This window comes from Diadema setosum, chromosome 17, assembly GCF_964275005.1.
Source record: "Diadema setosum chromosome 17, eeDiaSeto1, whole genome shotgun sequence".
Taxonomy (NCBI): domain Eukaryota; kingdom Metazoa; phylum Echinodermata; class Echinoidea; order Diadematoida; family Diadematidae; genus Diadema; species Diadema setosum.
Genome location: NC_092701.1, coordinates 18,463,361 through 18,484,502, shown reverse-complemented (window position 1 = coordinate 18,484,502; position 21,142 = coordinate 18,463,361). Strand labels below are relative to the sequence as shown.

At 37.0% G+C, this 21,142-nt stretch overlaps 2 protein-coding genes across 2 annotated transcripts in view; both read right to left on the bottom strand.

The window, feature by feature from the left end:
- Positions 1–21,142, bottom strand: part of LOC140240940 (ecotropic viral integration site 5 protein homolog) — a 99,175-nt gene that overhangs the window by 17,917 nt on the left and 60,116 nt on the right. The window contains exons 13-16 of the mRNA XM_072320712.1: positions 14,724–14,873; positions 12,828–12,974; positions 10,556–10,714; positions 9,178–9,324 (exon numbers count right to left, since the gene is read on the bottom strand). Of these exons, the coding sequence (XP_072176813.1) occupies positions 9,178–9,324; positions 10,556–10,714; positions 12,828–12,974; positions 14,724–14,873 (603 nt within the window). The remainder of the gene's footprint in view (positions 1–9,177; positions 9,325–10,555; positions 10,715–12,827; positions 12,975–14,723; positions 14,874–21,142) is intronic.
- Positions 1–21,142, bottom strand: part of LOC140240937 (major yolk protein-like) — a 102,346-nt gene that overhangs the window by 48,968 nt on the left and 32,236 nt on the right. The gene's annotated exons all lie outside the window — the stretch shown is intronic.

The following is a 21,142-nucleotide window of genomic DNA, read 5'->3' as shown; positions in this document are numbered from 1 at the left end:
AAGACTCTTAGGCCTATGGATGTAGACATGTACATCAAACACTAGATATCTGGCATAAGGTTGTAGTTGTATCTCCCCCCCCCCCCTCTCTCTCTCTCACTCTCCATATCTTTATTTGTTTACATCTGATTTCATTTTGTCCAAACATGTACATAACAAAATGTTCACTGAACTCATTTAGATGTTCATATCTTATGTAACTCAATTTTATTTTTCACGTCATTGTAACATTTGGGAAATTAATTTTCTTTCAAAACCTTGATGGGCTCTCCTAAAAATCAAAACCAATTTCAAAGTATTCCTTAAAGCATTAAAACTATCAAGACAGACTAAAGGAGAGAAGGTAGGGATAATCTTTAACAACTTTGGTAGGACTGGTACCAGACTTTCCTGCAAAGTTCAACAACTTTTTATACAAAGCATGTCTTGTGTCTTATGCTAAATACCAAGTCCTGTGTCATTGTTGGTCTTCTGCCATCAACTTGGAAATGAACATGACCGTTTTTAAATTTAATCAAGCTAGTTATCAACCCGCGGAGGACGGGCTGATTTTGCTATAACACACATTTCCCATAGACACCAGTTCCAGCATACTCGGGACTAGTCTTCATTAAGTTAAAAAGAGCGGCAGAGCAGAGCTCAAACTTTATTTTCTCCCAGTGTGAAGCTGTGACTACTCAAGACCAGAGAACTATCACGCAACTCTGCAAACAGAAAGAGCCAATAGCATCATTCTTAGGGTTTTTCTCTTCTTCATAGATACAGGTATCTCAAGTCACACAATGTTGGCCTTGGCATCCATTCCAGAGATAGGAAATGTGACCAAAAAAGACCAAAAGATAGAATTAAAAAAGAAGAAAAACACTATATGAGTAAATAGGCTGGTTACAATTTACCCAAGGAGCCATAAAGTTCGTTGCTAAAGCATGGAAGTTTCCAGATCTACATGTATCAATGTTTACATTCTCGTCAGCACACTGTAAAACGAGAAATGTTTGCATGCATTTTAATCTTGCAAATTTCGCAAGAGCCAAGATTTGCAAAATTAAAATGCAAGTGAAAGTTCTTGTCTACACTTTGTATATGCATTGAATGTTAGAGGCAACTCGCGAAAATTTCATGCTGCGAAAAAGGCTGTCAGCTCCAATTCGCGAAAATTCCATTCCAGTACTGTGTTTTACAGTATCTACCAAAGCAAGAAACTCTTGACTACTAAAATGCAAAATTTAAGGTACAACACTGCGATTCAATGTATTAAAAAAAAAAACATTCAATCTTCAGAAACAGTATGAATTCAGAACATCTAAATTACCCCCCCCCCAAAAAAAAAAAAACAACAACAAAAAACAAAACAAAACAAAACTATCACTGCTAATTGTGGTGGCATTTTAAACCCTAACCCTTTCTCTGTACAAGTATTTCAATGATTGTGGAAAGTTGTTCTTGTAGGTTTCACGATTGGGGTCTGCTTTGCATATATTTGTATTATTATTTTTTTTTTAAGCCCATGAGCAATGAACATGCCAATCTCAGGCAGCTCCTCTGTTTTAAACTTTTTTCAAACCTGATTCATGGATAAGAATTCTGTGTCGCCTGCTATAAACTGCATAGCAAACTATAATGATGTGACTCATTATGTAAACAAAAAACAAACAAACAAAAACAAGGGAGAACAAATATATAATCAAATCACCAATGCTCCAAAAAAGATAACTGCACTTTGTTACAGATGAGAAGGGCTTTTAAAAGTGGGTAACAAAGAAAAAACAAACGTGATAAGCATATCGTCGCTGGGGCGACAAGAGACCTCGTATCTGCAAAATGTCAAATGTTCAGGAAAGCCAAAAAACATGGCGGCCAAAGCACTGTGGCGAATGGGATAGCCTTTCCTTTGACATGCCGTGGTGGCTTCATTATTGGAGTAAGACAGTTGGGATTTGGACAGGACATCACTTAACCCATTATTTGACCATTAATCCAAAAAAAGTAATTTTCACCAAAATTGCAGATACAAGGTCTTGTCACCCCAGCAGCCATATGAGGAAACATTTCAGAGCAAAGGTTCTTTCATTTGTATGACAGTAAAGCATTATTATGGAGACTAGAGCAAATCTGCAATGACCTCTATCACATGACTGATACATGCACAGAAGTAAAACTGACTCTAATTAGAAACTTGATATCAGCCTTAAATGGATTTTTTTTTTTTTTTTTTTTAAACTGACTAAAATATACCACAATCAGACTGGTCAAATGCATTACTCAACTTCTGATTTAATTTCCCAACTGACACATCAGTGCAGGCCTGAAGAATTAAAACATAAAAAAAAAAAATCAACCACTCATTTCATACATTTCTTATAAGTTGAAAGTCAAAATATTTTCAGAGTTATACTCCTTTATGTATCACCTTGTAAGAAGATTATAGAGCAATGCACATTTATTTGACACCTGCCTCTCATATTGTGTGATGACTGTATCTTGAAACAAGTCTTTTTTGATCACGTTCAGGAAAATAACGCTGTGCTGCAATCAATCACCAGTTCATTATAAGAGAATGGAGAAGAAGAAGAACAAAAGAAGAAGAAGAAGAACAAGGAAGAAAATCTGTAATGCCCTTGCTCCCAAATCATTTTGTCAAATGGCAAAATCTTTATCATCAGAGAGGTCTAAACTCAACAAGGCATTGATACCTATTCTGCAAAGCATGTTTTGCCCCAATTTCCAAATACCGGAATTTTTGGCTGAGAAGTACAAACGAATACTTTCCAAGAAGTAAGTTAAAAAAAAAAAAAATCACCTTCTTTAATCAATTTTTTCCAAGAACTAGGTAAAAAAAAAAAAAAAAAAAAAAAGACACCTTCTCTGATCAATAATGCCAACCATATTTTGAGCCATCTGCACGCAGATCAATTTGTCGGCTTGTGATCAGTCATAAAGAAAGGTTAAAAAAGCAAAGGTTAAAAAACAAGGTGGAAATGACAGCTTATGATGTTCAACAGGCCTTACGCAGAGTCAGAGGGTCTTACAGTCATTAGCACTATCTTATTTGCCAATCTCTTAACCTTTGGTTACGACATTAATGAAGTCTTACAGAGTCAGCTCACTCTGCTACTCTCTTTCTATCACCCCCTCCCCCTTCTTTGTTTAAAAAACGTGTGATGTAGACATAATCCACTCATTGAGTATGATCTAGGGTTCAGTGCAGTGCATGGCAAATAAAACAATGATAAGCTGGTTTTGTTTGGTCTGTTCTACAGCAGGCTTGGGATGTCTTTCCAAGACCCTGGTAAAATGAGAAGGGTAATTTGGTGTGTGTGCTCATATAGACAATAAACTCTCTTTCTTATATAACGCAACATGTTACATAAAAGCACATCATGTCACTTTTGACAACAATAACTCTTGTTGGTTTTATGCATTTAATACACCCCTGGCCTGCAGTTATACACCAAGCTCTTAAAATGGACCAACCCATCTGGGAAGATTGTAGGAAAAAAAAAAGAAAAAGAAAAAACAAACTCAAGAATAACCATTTGCTGTTATGTACTATTTTCAAAAGTGTTTGAGGAGGTGTTTTAATGCTGGCTAGATGTTTGAAAAGGTCTCTAAAAAATGACATATTTTGATGAGTCCCCATTCACTTTCTCTGTTCTGTCACCTACATCAAGTGTAATCATTCGACATTATGAAGTACGTAGCAAGTGAGTAGCAAAATTTTACACTGTAGTGAAGTGAGTTAAACCATTCGAAAACAAGTCAAATGAGAGCAAAAAGAATGTGAGCAAGTCCAACCTAAAAAAAAGAAAAAGAAGAAAGACTTTCTTGTTACAGGTTTCTGTCTTCACAACAAATATATGTGACAGGCTACAACAAAAGGATCCACTACTAGAAGTCGAGGGAAGACAATTTTCTGAAAATGACATGATGTTATTCCCTTACTCTTCCACTTGAATTTCATATATAACACGACTCATAAAAGTACTCGGTTGCTGAGATATTGATGATTTTATTAGGGCAAGTTGAGTGCTTTAAGAAATCAGTGTTTCAAGAAAACCACCTTCAAAGTTTTCCTTCCGACGCTATCATGATCAAGGGGAGGCAAGCCAATTTCCAGCTCTTGACAATACAAGGTATGCTCCTAGCAACCTCCATGATGTTCATTCAAGCTTAGCACCAGCGGCTACATATGTAGCAGGTCACATATATGTAATCTACCACAAAACAAGCATTCTTTTCTTTCTTTTTTTTTTTTTTGAGGGGGGTTCAAGGGGACCTTTTGTGGTGTTGTCAATAAATTTCAGTTATTTCTTTCTTTTCTTCTTTTTTTTGGCATGGAAATAAAAAAAAAGAAATCCTCTTGCTCACACACACTCTCTCAGACATGTCTTTAAGTTCCTTCCCATTAAACTACAAGTACAAGTGCCTTTATATATATATATGCCAAAGACATCTAAATAAGCCATGACAGTAATCCTTACTAGATAGTATATACATGCAAAATACAAAAGAAACACAACATCACATGAAAAAAAAAAATCTATAAAAAGAAGCCTCCATCATGAATTTGGATTGGTAAAAATGTTACGATGGAATCATTCTTGTCATCAGTACTTATGCAATGAATATCAAAGATAGTGAGTCAATGGTGCTAACATTCACACAATGGATCGTAAAAAGAATAACTCCTTGAAGTTCCCACAAAAATAACCAAAGTTTTGTGTGCACTTCCCACAACAAACACTGCAGATCCATAAAAGCTGATATTGAAGAACAAGTTGATTAAACTCTTACAGTTGAGTACCTCGATTAGTCAACGACATCAGCACCTTGTTTTACCTACAAAACATGAGGGCTCGTCAGCAGCACATAGGGCAAAAAAAAAAAAAATGATCAATATGTATTTTCTGATAACAGTCACAAAGAAAACGACTGCTCACTTTGTCGGCATAGCAGATTAGGAACACGGGTGCACTTATGAAGTGTTTTCAGGACATCCGATATCATTTCATAATGGCTTAAAAAGACTCTGCCGCAAGACAAACAATTAAAAGTCTCGACTGCAATGAGGCGAGATTTCTTCTCTTCGCTCCCCTCCCCCTCCCCTCCCCCTCCCCCTCCCCTCCCCCTCCCCTCCTCCTCCCCTCCCTCTCCCCTCCCCTCCCACTCCTCCTCTCCCTCCCCCTCCCCTCCTCCTCCCCTCCCACTCCTCCTCTCCCTCTCCCTCCCCTTCCCCTCTCCCAAGGCTTTCCGACCCTCCCCCATCCTTGCCCTTCCCAATGATGTGTGGAACTGGGAAATTCCACCTGTAGGACTGGATATTGTACAGTCCATTGTTTAACTGCAGAAGTGATACCACTTTGTAGCTAATACTAATACTGTGTACACCAGACATTTTATCGGGTTCTTATTTTTGCAAATTTTGCGAGTCAGATGCTAGTTGGAGAATTTAACAACATGTAAAAATATTAACTCAGATCCCGAAATAAATGTGATGTGCATGTGTATGTTTCTCTGTTTATTACTGTACTTCATGATCACAAATTTTACCTCTTGCAAAATTGTGAGGAAATCCCAATTCAAGGATGTCCAAGGATGTATGCACTGCACGGGCGGGATTCAAACTCGGGTCCTCCGATCAGGAGTTGGGAGTCAGGAGTCTTATCCACTATGCCACCGCGCCCCCACTACAGTACTAAATACTAAATATGCAGTACTAGGTAATTGATGACATGACTATCCCTAAATCAGTCAAAGTCACTGAATGTGGGGATATGCCATTAAAATCATTTATGATATAACGTAACTATCAAATCACCTTTCACTGGCACTGAGTCAATTTATGACAATCACAAATACTTATTTAACACAGATATTACAGAACTGGCACACGGACAACACTGGCTACCCCAGGGCATCCACTGGCTACAAGCCAATTGATTATCTTTTTCTTACCACTAGAGGGGGTTGTTCACTGTAAGACTGTGCACTAACAGAAAAGTCTGCCACCTAAGAATGAAACCCCATTGGATTAGCAATGCATTACCAACCATGGCATGCTGCTGGGAAAGTTAAGTCAGTGAGAATAATATGGAGTGTTGCAAGTTCACTGATAAATCAATGGACTGATGTTAGGGAAACAAGACACGCTTCTACAGGTATGCAGAATTTAGAAATATTATCTGTACATTAACCCTGAACTGTGGATACATGGGTAGAGGTACAATGCCTTGAGGTTAATGCATTACTTGTGTAATGATCAAACAAGTACATTGTGTGTAGGCAAACAGTGAAAGAGTACTAGTAACATGTGAATCATGCTCACATGTCCATGTCCATGTACACAATTGATAATTTACAATACTGCTTGCTGGAAAAAAACAAACAACCCCCCCCCCCAAAAAAAAAAAACAACATTAATCAACTACCTACATGTAGTTGATACAATCAAAAAGAGTTCTGTGTATGTGTGTGTGTGTGTGGGGGGGGGGGGTGGGGGCTTGTCACATTAAATTTGACTCGATCAAATTTTGTTCTGTTTTACATGGCCCCTGAGGCAGTTATAAACGTTGTATGGAAGAAACGCATGTAGCTTAACCCATTGAGGATGAGCTACAGTGTAATTGTGCTATTAAACACACGCATTTCCTGCAGACACCTGTTGTACGGGTGTACCCTGGGACTATAATAGTCGTCTCCAACTGGTTAAATTCCCCCCCCCCCCCCCCCAAAGAACAGGGCTATGTGCATAAAGTCCATCGGTAAAGGGGCGCAACTGTTGCTGCCATGGACCTTGAACCAGAGACCTCAAGTTTCAGAGACCAATGTCTTACTGTAAAACAAGGAATGTTCGCATGCATTTCAATTTCGCGAATTTCGCGAGCGCCAAAATTCGCAAAATTAAAATGCACGCGAAATTCCTTATCTACACTTAATGCACTGAACGCCAGTGGCAATTCGTGAAAATTTCATGCCATGGAAAAGGCCATCGGCTCCAATTTGCGAAAATTTCATGCCGCGAATATATTATGTTTTACAGTATCCACTGAGCTCCACAAACACACAAATTCAACATATTGCAGGAACAAAAGCATAAAATGCCATACCCATGAAAATCACATGGCACATTAACACAACTGTACAGGCAAAATGTTCCAAAGTCCAATATGTGAGCACAGTTACCATTAAGGCCACAATGACTGGCATGCCATCACCACTAGAGGGTGCTCTTGCTGTATTAAACAGAGCAGGGGAAAAATGAGCACCCAGAAAGTGCTGCTCATAGAAATCATCATGTTCATTTCTTGTTCTTGTTTTTTTTTTTTTTTTTCACCATACACAATATACTCTTGCTACACGTAGGTTAAAAAAACAAAACAAAACAACACAAAACAAAACAATCAGTCTTTATCTGAATGCCTAAATGTGCATGAATAGATTCTTGAAACATGTATATGTAGATTGGCATGTTATACGAATGAAATATGTCGATTGATAGATATGGATTTGTGACTACAATTTGCCAGAATGAGTCAAATGTTAAAAAAAAAGAAATAAAAAGATGTATTAGGACAAAGAATGAAGCAATGTACATACAGGTGTATACCCATGTGAAAGTAAAATATTGAGAGTGTATCAAATGTGTGGCCGAAGGAAAAAAAAAAGATGTAATTTACTCACCTAATTGGAACTGCAATTGTTTTGTTTTTTTTGTATTGCTTTTTTTTGCTTCACATGAAATATGGTATCAATTTTGATGCCGCTTTGTAGCTTTTGTAGGGTTTAAATGCATACTGCCATCATGCACCACAAGTGTAAATAATGGAGGAAAAAACCCAACAGAAATGGTCGAGAGGACCAGTTCTAACTTTGGGAAATTGCAACTCAAAGAAATTACGTTATCTGACCAAAATAGGGTTAGAAAGGACTATAACCAATTACTACAGCATTAAATCACAAAAATGTAATTTGGGGGACTTGACTGGACTACAGTCAGCTCCACAATCTGACATCACCAGTCAGTGAGGTCCCTATGAGCTGCGGTAATATGGATCCTAATCAAATGTGACCCCCTACAACAAAAGGATTCCAAAGTCGCTGATGGGCGAGCCAAGCATGGCCCAGAAAAATGCTATTTTCAGGCCTTTCCTTTGATCATTTAGCTTCGAAATTTCGGCAGATGATAGAAGATACATTAGACCACAAAATTTTGTAAAAACAGAAATCCAAATGTTTTGACAGATTTTGGTGATCTGACTTCAAACTCGATTTTCTCGGCTCACCCGTCAGCGACTTTAGGATCCTTTTGTTGTAGCGGGTCACAAATGATTAGCCAAGAGCAATCACATGACCAGTCTATCACTATGCCTCATATGATCACATATGATCTTATATGACTGGTGCTCATGACCGGTACTATCGACCGCTCAGAGAGTGATTTCTTAAATACGCGACTTTGTTCATTCAGTTGCGCTTGCCGTAATCGCACTCACTGTTATCATGATTGCACGCTTTAGCAGCATGTCCTCAATCAGTTACAAGTGCACTCTCAATTACTTATTTACTGTAAATAATTTCAAAGTTTGTGTTCAGTGTTTTTGGAGCATTTCTTTGGACATCTTGGCTTTTGTGGAGCAAGTGTTACATGTAGCCGACTGGCACTTACCCACAAAGGTCCAAATTGTAAAGGAAATATCGTTCATAAAACAATTTTATGAACCAAATAATGCACAGGGGAGATGCAGCTCACTCTTGAGTATTCACAATGTTGTGCAACATGCACTCAGCTGCGCCTTGTGCATGTTACACAACAGTATGAACACACCTGTGAGTGTGCTGGATCTCCACTAGTGCACTCATATATGTGACCGTGCATCACAAAACCAACAAAAAGTCGCACCCCTTGATTTTATGTGAGAACTCCTAAAAGGTTCGTAAGCATGTCAATCCTGAGTTTTTCATATTTTCTGAAAGAGCTATCTCTTCTTCCACATTATTCCTAAATTTTGAGTCATAAAATGAATGGGAAATTGTGTTTTCAGCTATTTTTCTACAACATATTTTTTGTTGTAAAGTACTGAGATTAACTGCTCTTAACTAAAAATCCATGTCTGGAGACTTTGTTGGTTTTGTGATGCAGGGTCACATATTGTACCTGTGCATTATTTGTATACTTACTCTGGCCTCCAGTTTGCATAGTTCCTTCTGGGCCTCATAGAGGGCGCTCTGTAACTCCTGCTCTTTCTTCTCGCTGACCTCCAGGTCGTGTTTGATCTCCAGCCGCTCTTCCTCTATCCTCCGCATCTGGTTGCTGGTCATTTGATTCTGGAGTGGCGGATATCGATATACACAGTATGGTCCAATTTAATAGAAAATGCAAGCTCAAACATGATGAGCAAAAAGAGTTTCAAAGAGAACCGACTCCATTAAAAAAAAGAAAAAGAAAAAAAAAAGATGTTGTTAAAGGACAAGTCCACGTTCATGTACATAAGGATTGAGAGAATGCAGCAATATTAGTAGAACACATCAGTGAAAGTTTGAGGAAAATTGGACAATCCGTTCAAAAGTTACGAATATTTTATTAAAGTATCTGCGCAGTCACCGCTGAAAGAGAAGACTACTACAGTGTATGATGTCACATGCGTACAACTATATAAGGAAAATAAAAAGAGAATTTCACAAAACTTTACTTTTTGAATAAAGTGCACATTTCTTCGACTTGCTACTGGCGTATATTAAGGGTAATATTATTTCCTTGCCTTCTGAAAGAGAGAAGTCGAGCGTTCTTTTGTTATGCGAGAAAAATGGAAATATGTTGAATTTTCTTTATTCTTTCTTTATATTGTTGTACTCATGTTACATCACAAGCTATAGTAGTCTTTTCATCCAGCCGTGACTGAGCAGAAACTTCAAAAATTCATAACTTTTTATCAGATTGTCCGATTTTGCTCAAACTCTCACTGATGTGTTCTACTAATATTGCTGCATTCACTCAACCCACATGTCTATGAAGGTGAACTTGTCCTTTAAGCAATGAAAAACAACAAATCTGGAAAAAAATATCTTAGAAAATATATATGACAAGTGTCAAAAAATCATTACAACAGTTTGAGCATGATTTAATTGTGTGGTAGTGCAAACTGTAGGTATCTGAATACTACGGCAGAGAGATGAACACCATAATGTTTACATTTGCAGTTAAGGCAAACCAAATCAACAAATGAATATGTTCTTTCTTCTTCTTCTTCTTTTTTCATTCCACATGAAGAAATTGACTTTCTCTGCTCTGCTGAATGTGTACCGAGATTAATGCTTGAAAAGACTTTGTTACAGAGAAATGATTCATCACACAGCTGCAGGTGGTTGCATTTTGATCCAAAGTAAAACTCTCTCAGCCTGTTCTAAAGATGCCAACATCCTGTTTTTAACAGTTTGTGTATGATCTTCATTACATCACTGGGAAATACTGGGGCATGAATAAGCCCCGAACAAATATCCCACGAAGAAATTTTTGGTTGATGCCCTCCTGCTGTCTCCATGGCAACGTGGGCCATACCTGTGTCTGGAGCTCCATCACCCGCTGCTGCGTCTCCTTGAGGTCGGCCGCCGTGTCCGCCTCTCGCAGCCGCACCGACATGAGCTCCTCGGTGATTTGCTGGATGGTTGGTCGGTTGTTGGTCCCTTTCTGTTTGCCTAGCGTCTTATCCAAGTGCCTCTGTCATTTCATGAAGTAGGAGTGATACACATACATCACAATGACAACTGAACTTACAGCAGAAGTTGCAGGAGGAGGAGGGGTACAACTTTAAAGATGAAGACATGCATCATCACTTCGAACATGATCACTGATCAACAATAGTAACTACACGTACAAATGTACAGTACAAATGTGTATGATGATGAAATACATAAGAATATCATTATTAACCCTCTACATGCCACATTAATTGCTTGTCGATAGGTATGTGTCTGAAAGTTGTGCACGTTTGACTCGTTGGCACAGAAAGGGCTGAATAGCAAATATTTCCACTTGTATTGCAATAATTGAAATTGTAGATATGATGGTGGCTATTGATTACATCCACATCATATAATAACTTTCATTATCATTTTTATTCTTATCATCACTATAAAGAAGAAACAAAGGCAGTAAGAAACACTGGTACACTGTAACAGTAAACTAGAAAAGCACTCTGAGAGCGCAGACCTCTGCCAAGTATGCAGCTCATTTCCACCACTGATCTTGTTCATCCATAGAGATATCAGTGATTTCCACCCATACGTACTTTATAGCATTGTGTGCTGCAAGTTGCCCGATTTCCCCATGTAGTACTAGAAGCCTTTGTTACGTCATAAACCCTCAGCTGCACGGCGCGCCTTGCCCTAGCAGAAACTACTGTAGGGCATGCACTTTAGTGCGCGCATTCAAACCTCAAATACACGCAGCCTGAACTCCCAAGTTCATTGACCCTACCTGCCAAAATATCAAAAATCCTTCATAAATTCCCCAAAAAAGTTTGGATCACTACCAAAACTTAATCGTTTGTTACTTGTGTCATTCTCAAATGTTCCTGCAAGTTTCATCCCAATCATAAACATAAACATAACCTCCTCCCTTGGCGGAGGTAAAAATAGTGTTATTTTCATTAGTACCATAGTGTATACCTTTATAATGAAGTATTAAAGTATTTCATCTCAGGAGATTTAATATTAATAATTACAAATAGTACGACTTTCGCTTGCATCCAAATCTCCAGGATTACTACTTCCTTTGAATTCCTTTATTTTCTTCTGCATGCACAGTTGCCTGGCTGGGTGAGTGAACAACACAATTACTCATGCTATTTAAGAAACACCAGATGATCATAAACTGAAATGTTATAATACAATTTTATGTGAAATTCAATTCATACATTCCCAGTACGTTAATACACAAACACTAACAATGTGATGCTTGAGATGCCCTGCACCCATAGCTCTGTAGTCAAAGCTAAAAGTAAAATGTGAAATATATCAACTTGTCCGAGCAAAAAAGTGACCTCTTTCCATCCTACCAGCTGCCTGGCATGTGAATTGATGCAGATTAGTGATACATGGAAATCCCAGCATGGTTCCAGGATGCCATTTGGTGCATGCTGGTCAAAATACATTCCTGCCGACGCCCAAAGGCTGAATCGGTGTTTGTTTCATTTGTATTTCAATTTTTCTTAAAATAAATTGAATGTAGAATGCATGTGTGTGAAGTCTGTCACTGAATTCAACCACATCTACTCTTTACCCTTTTGCATCTACTTTGCATTCAAGAAGAGAAAAAAATTGTGGTGCTTTGTTTTTGTTTGTTTGTTTTTTGGACTGTAGTCTACAAGTATTTAGCCCCTTCATCGGACCATCTAGAAATAACCCTGGATTATCCATGATCAACTCTTAATTCCTCATCCACAAACAAAGCACCTATATAAAAATAAAGGTTGGCTCTAGCAGCTCAGTTCTGGCTTGAGAGATGAGGTGTTCTGGTCACTACGACCTAGAGTTTGCCCCTCGATTTTCTGACCATGATCCTAAGAACTGGTAGTAACCACCCCCATCCCTTCCTCCCTTCAACCACCAAAACTGGATGATGCATTTCAGCTGTATTTCCATGAAAAACATCCAAATGAAGAAAAGAGAGGTCATGTTCAAATAATGGACAATGGACAATCACAATATATACGTTGTATTGTACCTCACCTGACTTCATAGGATAAACTAAAGGCCGAAAACCAAAGGTTTAAAGGTCATTATGGGCTAAAAATTCCAAACTAACATTTGACATGTTAACAACCCCTCACCTGCCAGTGATTCTCAAGATCGTTGACCTTTTCCCTGAGTTCTTTCAGTGAGAGGTTTGCCTCTGCCTCCCGCAGCTTGACGGCAATCAACTCATCCTGTAGCGCCGCGATGGAATGCCCCGGCTCCTTCCGTAGCTTCTTGTTGATCTGGAGAGCCAGATGGATGATGGGATAGTTAATAGGAGACAAACATCCATAGAATAGCAAATAAAGCAGGAAGTAAACACTAAATCAAAATAATGCATTTCTTTAACCTGAAATACTGTCTTACACACATCAATATTATACACAAAGCGACTGGAATGACTTTGACATTCTACAGCTCATTGCACAGTAAGACTGAGTAATTAAAGCAATAATTCATAAAATCTTACAAAATTTAACTGTGTCATCTTCAGTCATCCCTTTGGGTTATCAATATGTATTTCCATAATTCCTTTTGTCTTGTTTAGATCAGACTTTCATCAGACAATGGGTCTAAAATGAAATTTGATTATCCTTTTTCATTCATATATTCAAAAATAGAATTATAAAAGACAGAATCACTGAGCAAGAAAACACTGGCTTCTTTGGCAAAAATACATACATACATGAATGTACGTTTCACGTACAAATGTACTATTGCTCTGAAAGTAGCACTGCCAAATTAACCTCTGTAACAATCTTATATAGCTCATATTTCATCCTGGTCAGTGGCACAAACATGAATTTTGTGAGAGTGCAATACATGTCTTTAAAAAAGTGATAATATAACAAAAATTATACTGGACAAGTTTTATGTGCACATCTATGCCACCACGCACTAGTTATCAATGTAGTAGTCTGCTTTGCTGGTTTAATGGTAGTGTTTCAGGACTAGACACATGTAACAATTTGTTCATAAGTCAATTAAGGAGCAATATTATGTGAATTTAAAAATGGCAAGAAACGTAAATGGGCTATGTTTGCTCAATGAATGTTGAACCCTGGTACCTTTAGCCACACAACAATCATATTAAATATACATATCATGTAGCAATGTACAATGTAGCTGGCATATGGGTTGGTGCTTGGAATGAAATAGCTATATATTTCTTTTTCTCAAAAATTCTGTATAACATATATCTTACTTAACATCAGTGACTGTTTTATTTTCTCTGGGACTGATGGTTTGGAAGGAAATTCAACAGTTAGACAATATCAAACTCCAGTGAATGAACTTAATGAAATATTGTCATATGTGTCATAAGGCATTGCAAGTTATAACTTACACAATATAAATCCTAAAATGAATTTAACGACCTTGACTTTCCCTCATCACAATTAAATGATTGTACATTTCTTGTACACATTTGAACTGAAAAAAAAAAAATCTGTACATGTTAGCTGTCAAAAATATAGATCTTTTCAGCATCAGCATTGTTAAAGAGTCATCGATTAGTTTCTCTCAAGCTATCTTTTTAAAGCAAAAAATTAAGATTATGTTAATGTATGATACATGCAAAAGAAAATATTAGAAAAAGGGTTATAAAATAATAATCATCTCTCATAAAGAACCCTGATGTGAAAATCAATGGCATGTGATGAAGCAAACTTGTGCTTATTGTGACTGAGAGGCATTGGAATAAGAGAGAATGAAACATATAAATAATGATTACATTCTGAGGGGGGAAAGAGGATCAATGGTGACAAAAATCAAACTTAAAAAGCAGTGCACATTAGAATCATTGCATACTTTTAATGTCAAATGAATGTAACCTTCTTTTTTTTTTTCAAATACAGATTGGTGCAAATACAGTGGCATTAGAGAACGTATCATTGCTGTTGTAATATCGCTCTGAATCAAATTTCTTTACAGATATTGGTCAATTGTAGTTGCTCCATATACTTCATGTTCTCTTTCATCGATGTGTGTACCTTTTCGAGCCCATCTATCTTGCTGTTTAGAACCTTAAGCGTTTCGGCTGACTCCGCCTCTTTTAACCGGACAGAGATCAGCTCTTCCTGCAGCTCCATGACGACGGATTCAACCTCTTTGTCCAACACCGAAGTATGCTCGTTCTTAGCCTGATGACGCCCGCACACAAACACATGAACAAACAAATACATGAATAACAAAAAGGATGAAATAGAGATAAGGCCCAATGTATAAATGATGGGGAATTAACACACACACACACACACACACACACACACACACACACACACACACACACACACACACACACAAATGAAGTCTATGTTCTTTTTCTTCTTTCTTCTTTACATACTTTGAGAAATTTCCACGGTCATAATAATCTAATGATAAATGGACAAAGCTTTTTTTTTTTTAATATAGTTTTTAAGGGGGAAATAGGTTTGTGTTGTTTAATTTGAAATCACATTATTTTGTAAATGGAAAGAAATTCATAATTCAATTATTTATTAAAGTATCAAAACAATTCAAACCACTTTGTTTTCTTTTTTTTTAGCTGTCTTTTGAATACTACCCTTTTGGCAATACACAGACAATAAATATGAAGTAAATTGCCATATTAGAAACCATATAAAATTGTTTTATGGGTTGGGGATTTTTCAAACTTGTTGACAAACATGGAGGCTTTGTAAAATTTGAATTCTCCTTCAAAGGAACAGATTTTCCCTTTCAGTGAAAAAATAAAAACTAAAGTTGTACGTTTACAATCATACAAAATTCTTGCATTAAAGGGGGATGGTATTCAATTGGTGGAGATGAGGACTGAACTTATAACTTTTTTGTGAGATACTAAGAAACCACTCATGAAATGCAACAAAGCATACCATTCTAAAAAGATTTCAAAGTTTATTTGAGGAAAATTGGTTTTGAAATTGCTGAGAGATATCCAAAAACAAAGTAAAACACAGCAATTCTAGTAAAAGGTGGGTTCCACCTTTTATTAGGATCACTTTGTTTTGGATATCTCAGCCATTTCAAGACCAATCTTCATCAAATAAACATTGAATTCCTCTTGGAATTACATGCTCTTTCATAAAGAGGTTTCTCATTATCTCAGTACCAAAATTGTTAGAAACCTGAAGCTAGGTTTCAACCAAAAATATAGCATTAACATATGCAGTGAACAGACAACCAGTGCATGTTCTTTCTTGTACCCAGAATTTGCCATAAGTGATGGCTGGGAGGATGAAAGGTCATCTTGTTCAAGTTTAATCTTCTTCCCAAAGGGCAATACACCTTATAGTCTGGTTAAAATTGGAGCATCAGAATAATTGGTTGGGGGGGAGGGGGGGGGGAGGGGATGGGGGGTGAGAAAGAAATGAATTTTCTCTCAACTGCCAGAGCCTCACACATTCCATGGTCTCGGTTCGATCAAAGACAGATAAACAAAATGTGTCCACATCAGTTTGTATGAGCATATTTGGCCTTGACAAACAGACACACACAAACAAACACCCCTGCACTGATATTCCCATTCAAACCTGTGCATGTGTTTTGCTCTGTTACACACAGTATAGAATTAGCCTGGTTTACAGGCTGTACACCACCTTTTTCTAAAGTCAAGTTCATTCTACCAAATTTGTCTAGTTTTGCAGTCTTGGTTGTTTGATAAAAATTGTGAAACGCGACATTACTGCCACATCAATATATTAATATATGAATCGTTTATGTCGCTGTTGAATTTCTTCACAAAACACAAGGGAAAGCTGTGTGGAATGAGGAAAAATAAAATGCTCTATGGCTTGTAAGGTAGGCTAACACTGTCAACATCATTTGCTTTGACAGCCATAAACTAGTCTGGATTCAAATCTGCACCTGCAATGTCTACATAATATATCACTCTCCTTATAATGCCCATCGGTGCCATAATCTCTCATTTAATCAGTATAAAGATTAATGAGTATAATGGTATAAGAGATCAGCATGAACTGTTAGATGAGACTAATAGGGTATTATACTCAAGGTTTGGTTTCTGGTTTTCTGTTTTCCATTTTTTGAGCTTGGTTCTGTTTTTGTTTGTTTTTTTCTTTCTTTCCCCGAGCACTGCTAAGCTCAATTTAGCATGATGGATGAAGCTTTCTCTACCAGTTGGTACAGTACTAAAGCTTGGAAGATTTTGCGGGCAGATCGATCCTTTCTTTATGTGTGAACATAGCAGAGGAGGATGCAGCCCGTTTGAATGGGAATATCATCAGTTCCTTTTTTCTTCCTGAGGCTCTGGATGAAATCATTAACATAAATGAAATTGGCTGACCGCATGAATTAATTACGATTGATATATATATATATATATATGTGGATGTGGGTTCCGCACATGAATAAGTGACTATACTTCTATGCCATGACGATAATTCAATGAACTTCATTCATGAAGAGATAGGGTGAATGGTAAATATATGAATGTGACATTAAATACCCTGGTCGGATACATTAAGGCTGCATAGAAAATATATTTGGCCTTTATATGAAGAATTAACTATAAAATTCTTCAAAATATATTGTCACATTTATTTTTATATGTATGTAATTTGCAGAGTATATATGCTTTATGATATAAGGAATAACAAAGAATACTGAAAATATTTGTGAAAATCAACATAAAGCAAACTGAAAGCACAGATAGAAATAATACAATACTCCAGCATGAACATAATGACAAAGATGATTTCCAATGCTAATCTAATGACAGATTTAAAATACATTTGTACATACAGGGAATATGAAACATTTGGCCATGAAAAAATATACAAAAAGAATCATGCTGCATTATGAATGCATGAACGCAATATTAGCAATTAAGCATACACCGTACTAGCAAATTAGGGTTAGATATTTCATGCACAATCACCAATTATGAAATGTCTAGGGTTTCATGCAATGAAGTTACGAATATAACAACAACAATAATGCATATGTAGGATGTAGGTAGGCAGTGGAATATACAATTGTATCAGGAAAAAAAATCAATAGAAGATGCATTGAAGTTACCATGACGGACCTGCTCTATAAATTCAGTCAGTTTGCCTAGAAATACTTTCACAAACTTCACAGTAAAATGCCCTCAGGCATAAGGGCATATCTTAAAGATGTAATTTTCTTTCTTGTTACTTGAATAAGACAGGTGGAAATAACTAGGAGAAAATGGGAGATGCTAAGAATTAGCAAGCAGAAAAATCACATGAACTGTAAACTACAGAAAAAAAAAATAGACAATAAGGACTGGAATAAACTCTAGCCTGTAGCATCCATCTAAAAAATTCTGGAAAACGGCATTTGATTGGTCAGTATAATCATGTCTTCTTGAGATGAATACTGGACATTAGCTTCAGGTTTGAAAACTGACAAATGAACAGTGAGAAAAGAAAGTCAAATCATGCTGCGGGTATTTTTTTATTTTTTTTTATTTTTTGGTTGGTCTGTCTGTCCGGATTGTAAAGACCCTGGCTTCAAAAGTCTCTTCATCAGGTGTAGGGTAAAGAGGCAATACTCAACAGAACATATCAAAATCTTCATCACATTAAATCTCACATTCAGCAGTGAGAAATAAATCAATGATACACTGACATCCATCAGGTCAATCCATGAAACAAACCCTCAAAGACTTCTGAATATAAAGAGCATGTTAAAGTATCGTTAAGAAACATGAAGGACAAGATCCTACACATCTGACTCTGGCTCAAAATACACACCATCCATCACTACCAATCAATCCATCAGAGCTTGTTACTAAAACTAAAACAAAAACAAAGAAAGAATCAAGCCAGGTAACAAACACACACAAACCCAACAAAGGTGTTCTATTGAACACATGAAAGAAATGTTTATGAACACGTTGCTACATACGGTACATGTATGATACAAGGTCATTTATTACTCTCTGTAATAAATGTACACATAAAAAAATAATCGCTATTAACATGTTGCTTAATATGGTACGATGTACGGTGTATGGTCACTTATTATTCTCTACTATCTATACATTTTTTTTAGGCTATTTTATAAAAGGCATGAAAACTATGCAAACTATGTTATAGGTTGAATGGGCAGCCCTACATGTAACTTAAGAAATTTAACATTGCACACTGGACATCTATGCTTCCACCTGTTCCACTACTCTCACACTATCATGTCTAATTTGTCTGTGCTCAATATTCTTCATGTAGCAGGTGAGGATCCCTATGCTTTACAGTGACCTTTCATCTTTGACCTTTCACTTGTAATGCTTGAGAGACATTCCATCTGAAATCCTAACAACTGATTTTTTTTAAATGCAAATATTTCCTGTTTCTGAGTAGACTAGACACCCAGGTAGATATCTTCTTCTTCCTCTTTTCCTTCTCCTCCTTCCTCTTCTTCTTCTTCATTTCAACGTGAAGACATTAAAAAAAAAAAACAGATTGAATTTCATCATGTATGTTTGTTTGTTTGTTTGTTTTTTGTTATTTGTGATGTATCAAATCTATTAATTCGAAACTTTGATTCTGGGATTTCCAACCTCAGGGCTGAACACCACGAAAGATCGTCTTTACAACATTTGCCCATATGTAGAAATAGGCATTTATTAAGTGTCATCATGATACCTGAAGCTGATCCCTACCAAGCTAATCAACTACATTTTGTACATGAACAGACAGATTGACAGCCCAACAAACAGATAACCCAAGTGACACGACATTAGAAATGTCTCGTTACCAGGTCAACCCCTTCACTACAATGCACTAGAGAGAAAATGAGAAGGCAGGAGTGAGCATTGTAAGATGCTCAAACTACGAAGCTGACACACATGTAGCTGTCATTATCACACTTCATACATGACACAGGACTGAGAAGAGTAAAAAGCATACAAACACAATACAAACGAAAACAAACAAAACACGCAACAAATTGTAACAACCAAAAACTATCACTATTAAACTTATCACATACAGTGTATCTATTGCTTACTAAATACATTGCAGATGGATCTATTGTATGGTAAGCACATCTAGTGCAAAAAGAAAATCTACATTGTTCCATTTTTATGCTTGTGACAACACAGTCGTGTTCTAACCCCCCCCCCCCAAAAAAATGATCAAATAGCTACAAGATATAAGCGAGTTTTAGATATTATGCAACGCAAATGCTATAGACGATGTCAATAGGCTAAAAATGGTGTTCTGCACATGTGCAAGACAGCTGTTGCCATTGTTCAACCCAGGAGGCTGCGTCATCTTAAAGGAATAATTTACCATTTGCAGAAGAAAGAAGAACCCAGCGTCAGTGCTTTAACATAGTTCTAAAATGTGAGTTAGGGATCAGAAACAACCACTGTAAAAATTTGAATCCATAAAATCGATGTTAAGTATTGTTAAATACACAATATGTGAACAATAGAAACTTTACAATAAAAATGTTTCCAGACTAAACCGTCAACAGTTACTGTTTAATGAGAAAAATCTGATATCTCCTTATATTTTAGGCTTTATTGCAAAATTTTATATGGTAGGATGGTTTTGTGATACAACAGACCTACACATATGCATCAAATGTGATATCTTGAATTTTTTTTTTAGATCACTGCTCCCAAAGGTAAACAAAACCTTCAACATTCGTGAGGCAGATCTAGAGCTCGCGATTAAAGAGCAAGAAGAAAACACTGACCTGAGCAGCAAGACTGTGCAATGACAGGAAAAAGAAATCAAAAGTGTTCCACAAGAGCAAAACAAAGAGGTCTATTAAACTGGGATACATGTAGCTAACTGGTCGCTAGTGGAGAGCTAGTATTAAAGGCAAACAAGGAAGAAGTCTGTAATGTCCAATGACTTGAAGCCATCAGGGACACTAACCTGCGTGCAAATCCATTGTGAATGTATAGTCAGTATCACTCAAAGCAGTTTGATCATGACAGAAATGGAAAAAGACAAAGAATGTGGTATGAAATGACCAATAAATACTTGTTCTATGATATCTCATATTGTGTGTCCTGCACGAACATGGGGGGGGGGGGGGAATAAATTCCATACAATTGACTTGATAGAAAATGAATGAATCCCAATTTTCATTCACTTGGGCAATGGTAAGATTTCAGAGAAATGATGAAAAATAACAGAGAATGGATGAAAAGACACAAAGAGAAGTCCTTGACAGACACAGCTACCACAGAGAGAGGAGAAAACAAGGTATGAGAATGTTTGCCAATATTCAGTGGACGGTTTTCAGACAATGTTTATTGAACCCTGACTTCATGCAATCCACAGCAAACCAACATGCTTGTCACAACAGACAGCATTGTTGCCAGCTACATTGAAAAGAAATTTATTCGGCAGATTCCTACACCAATACATCACAAGAAAGAATCACAACCAGACTGAGCACCAGAAAC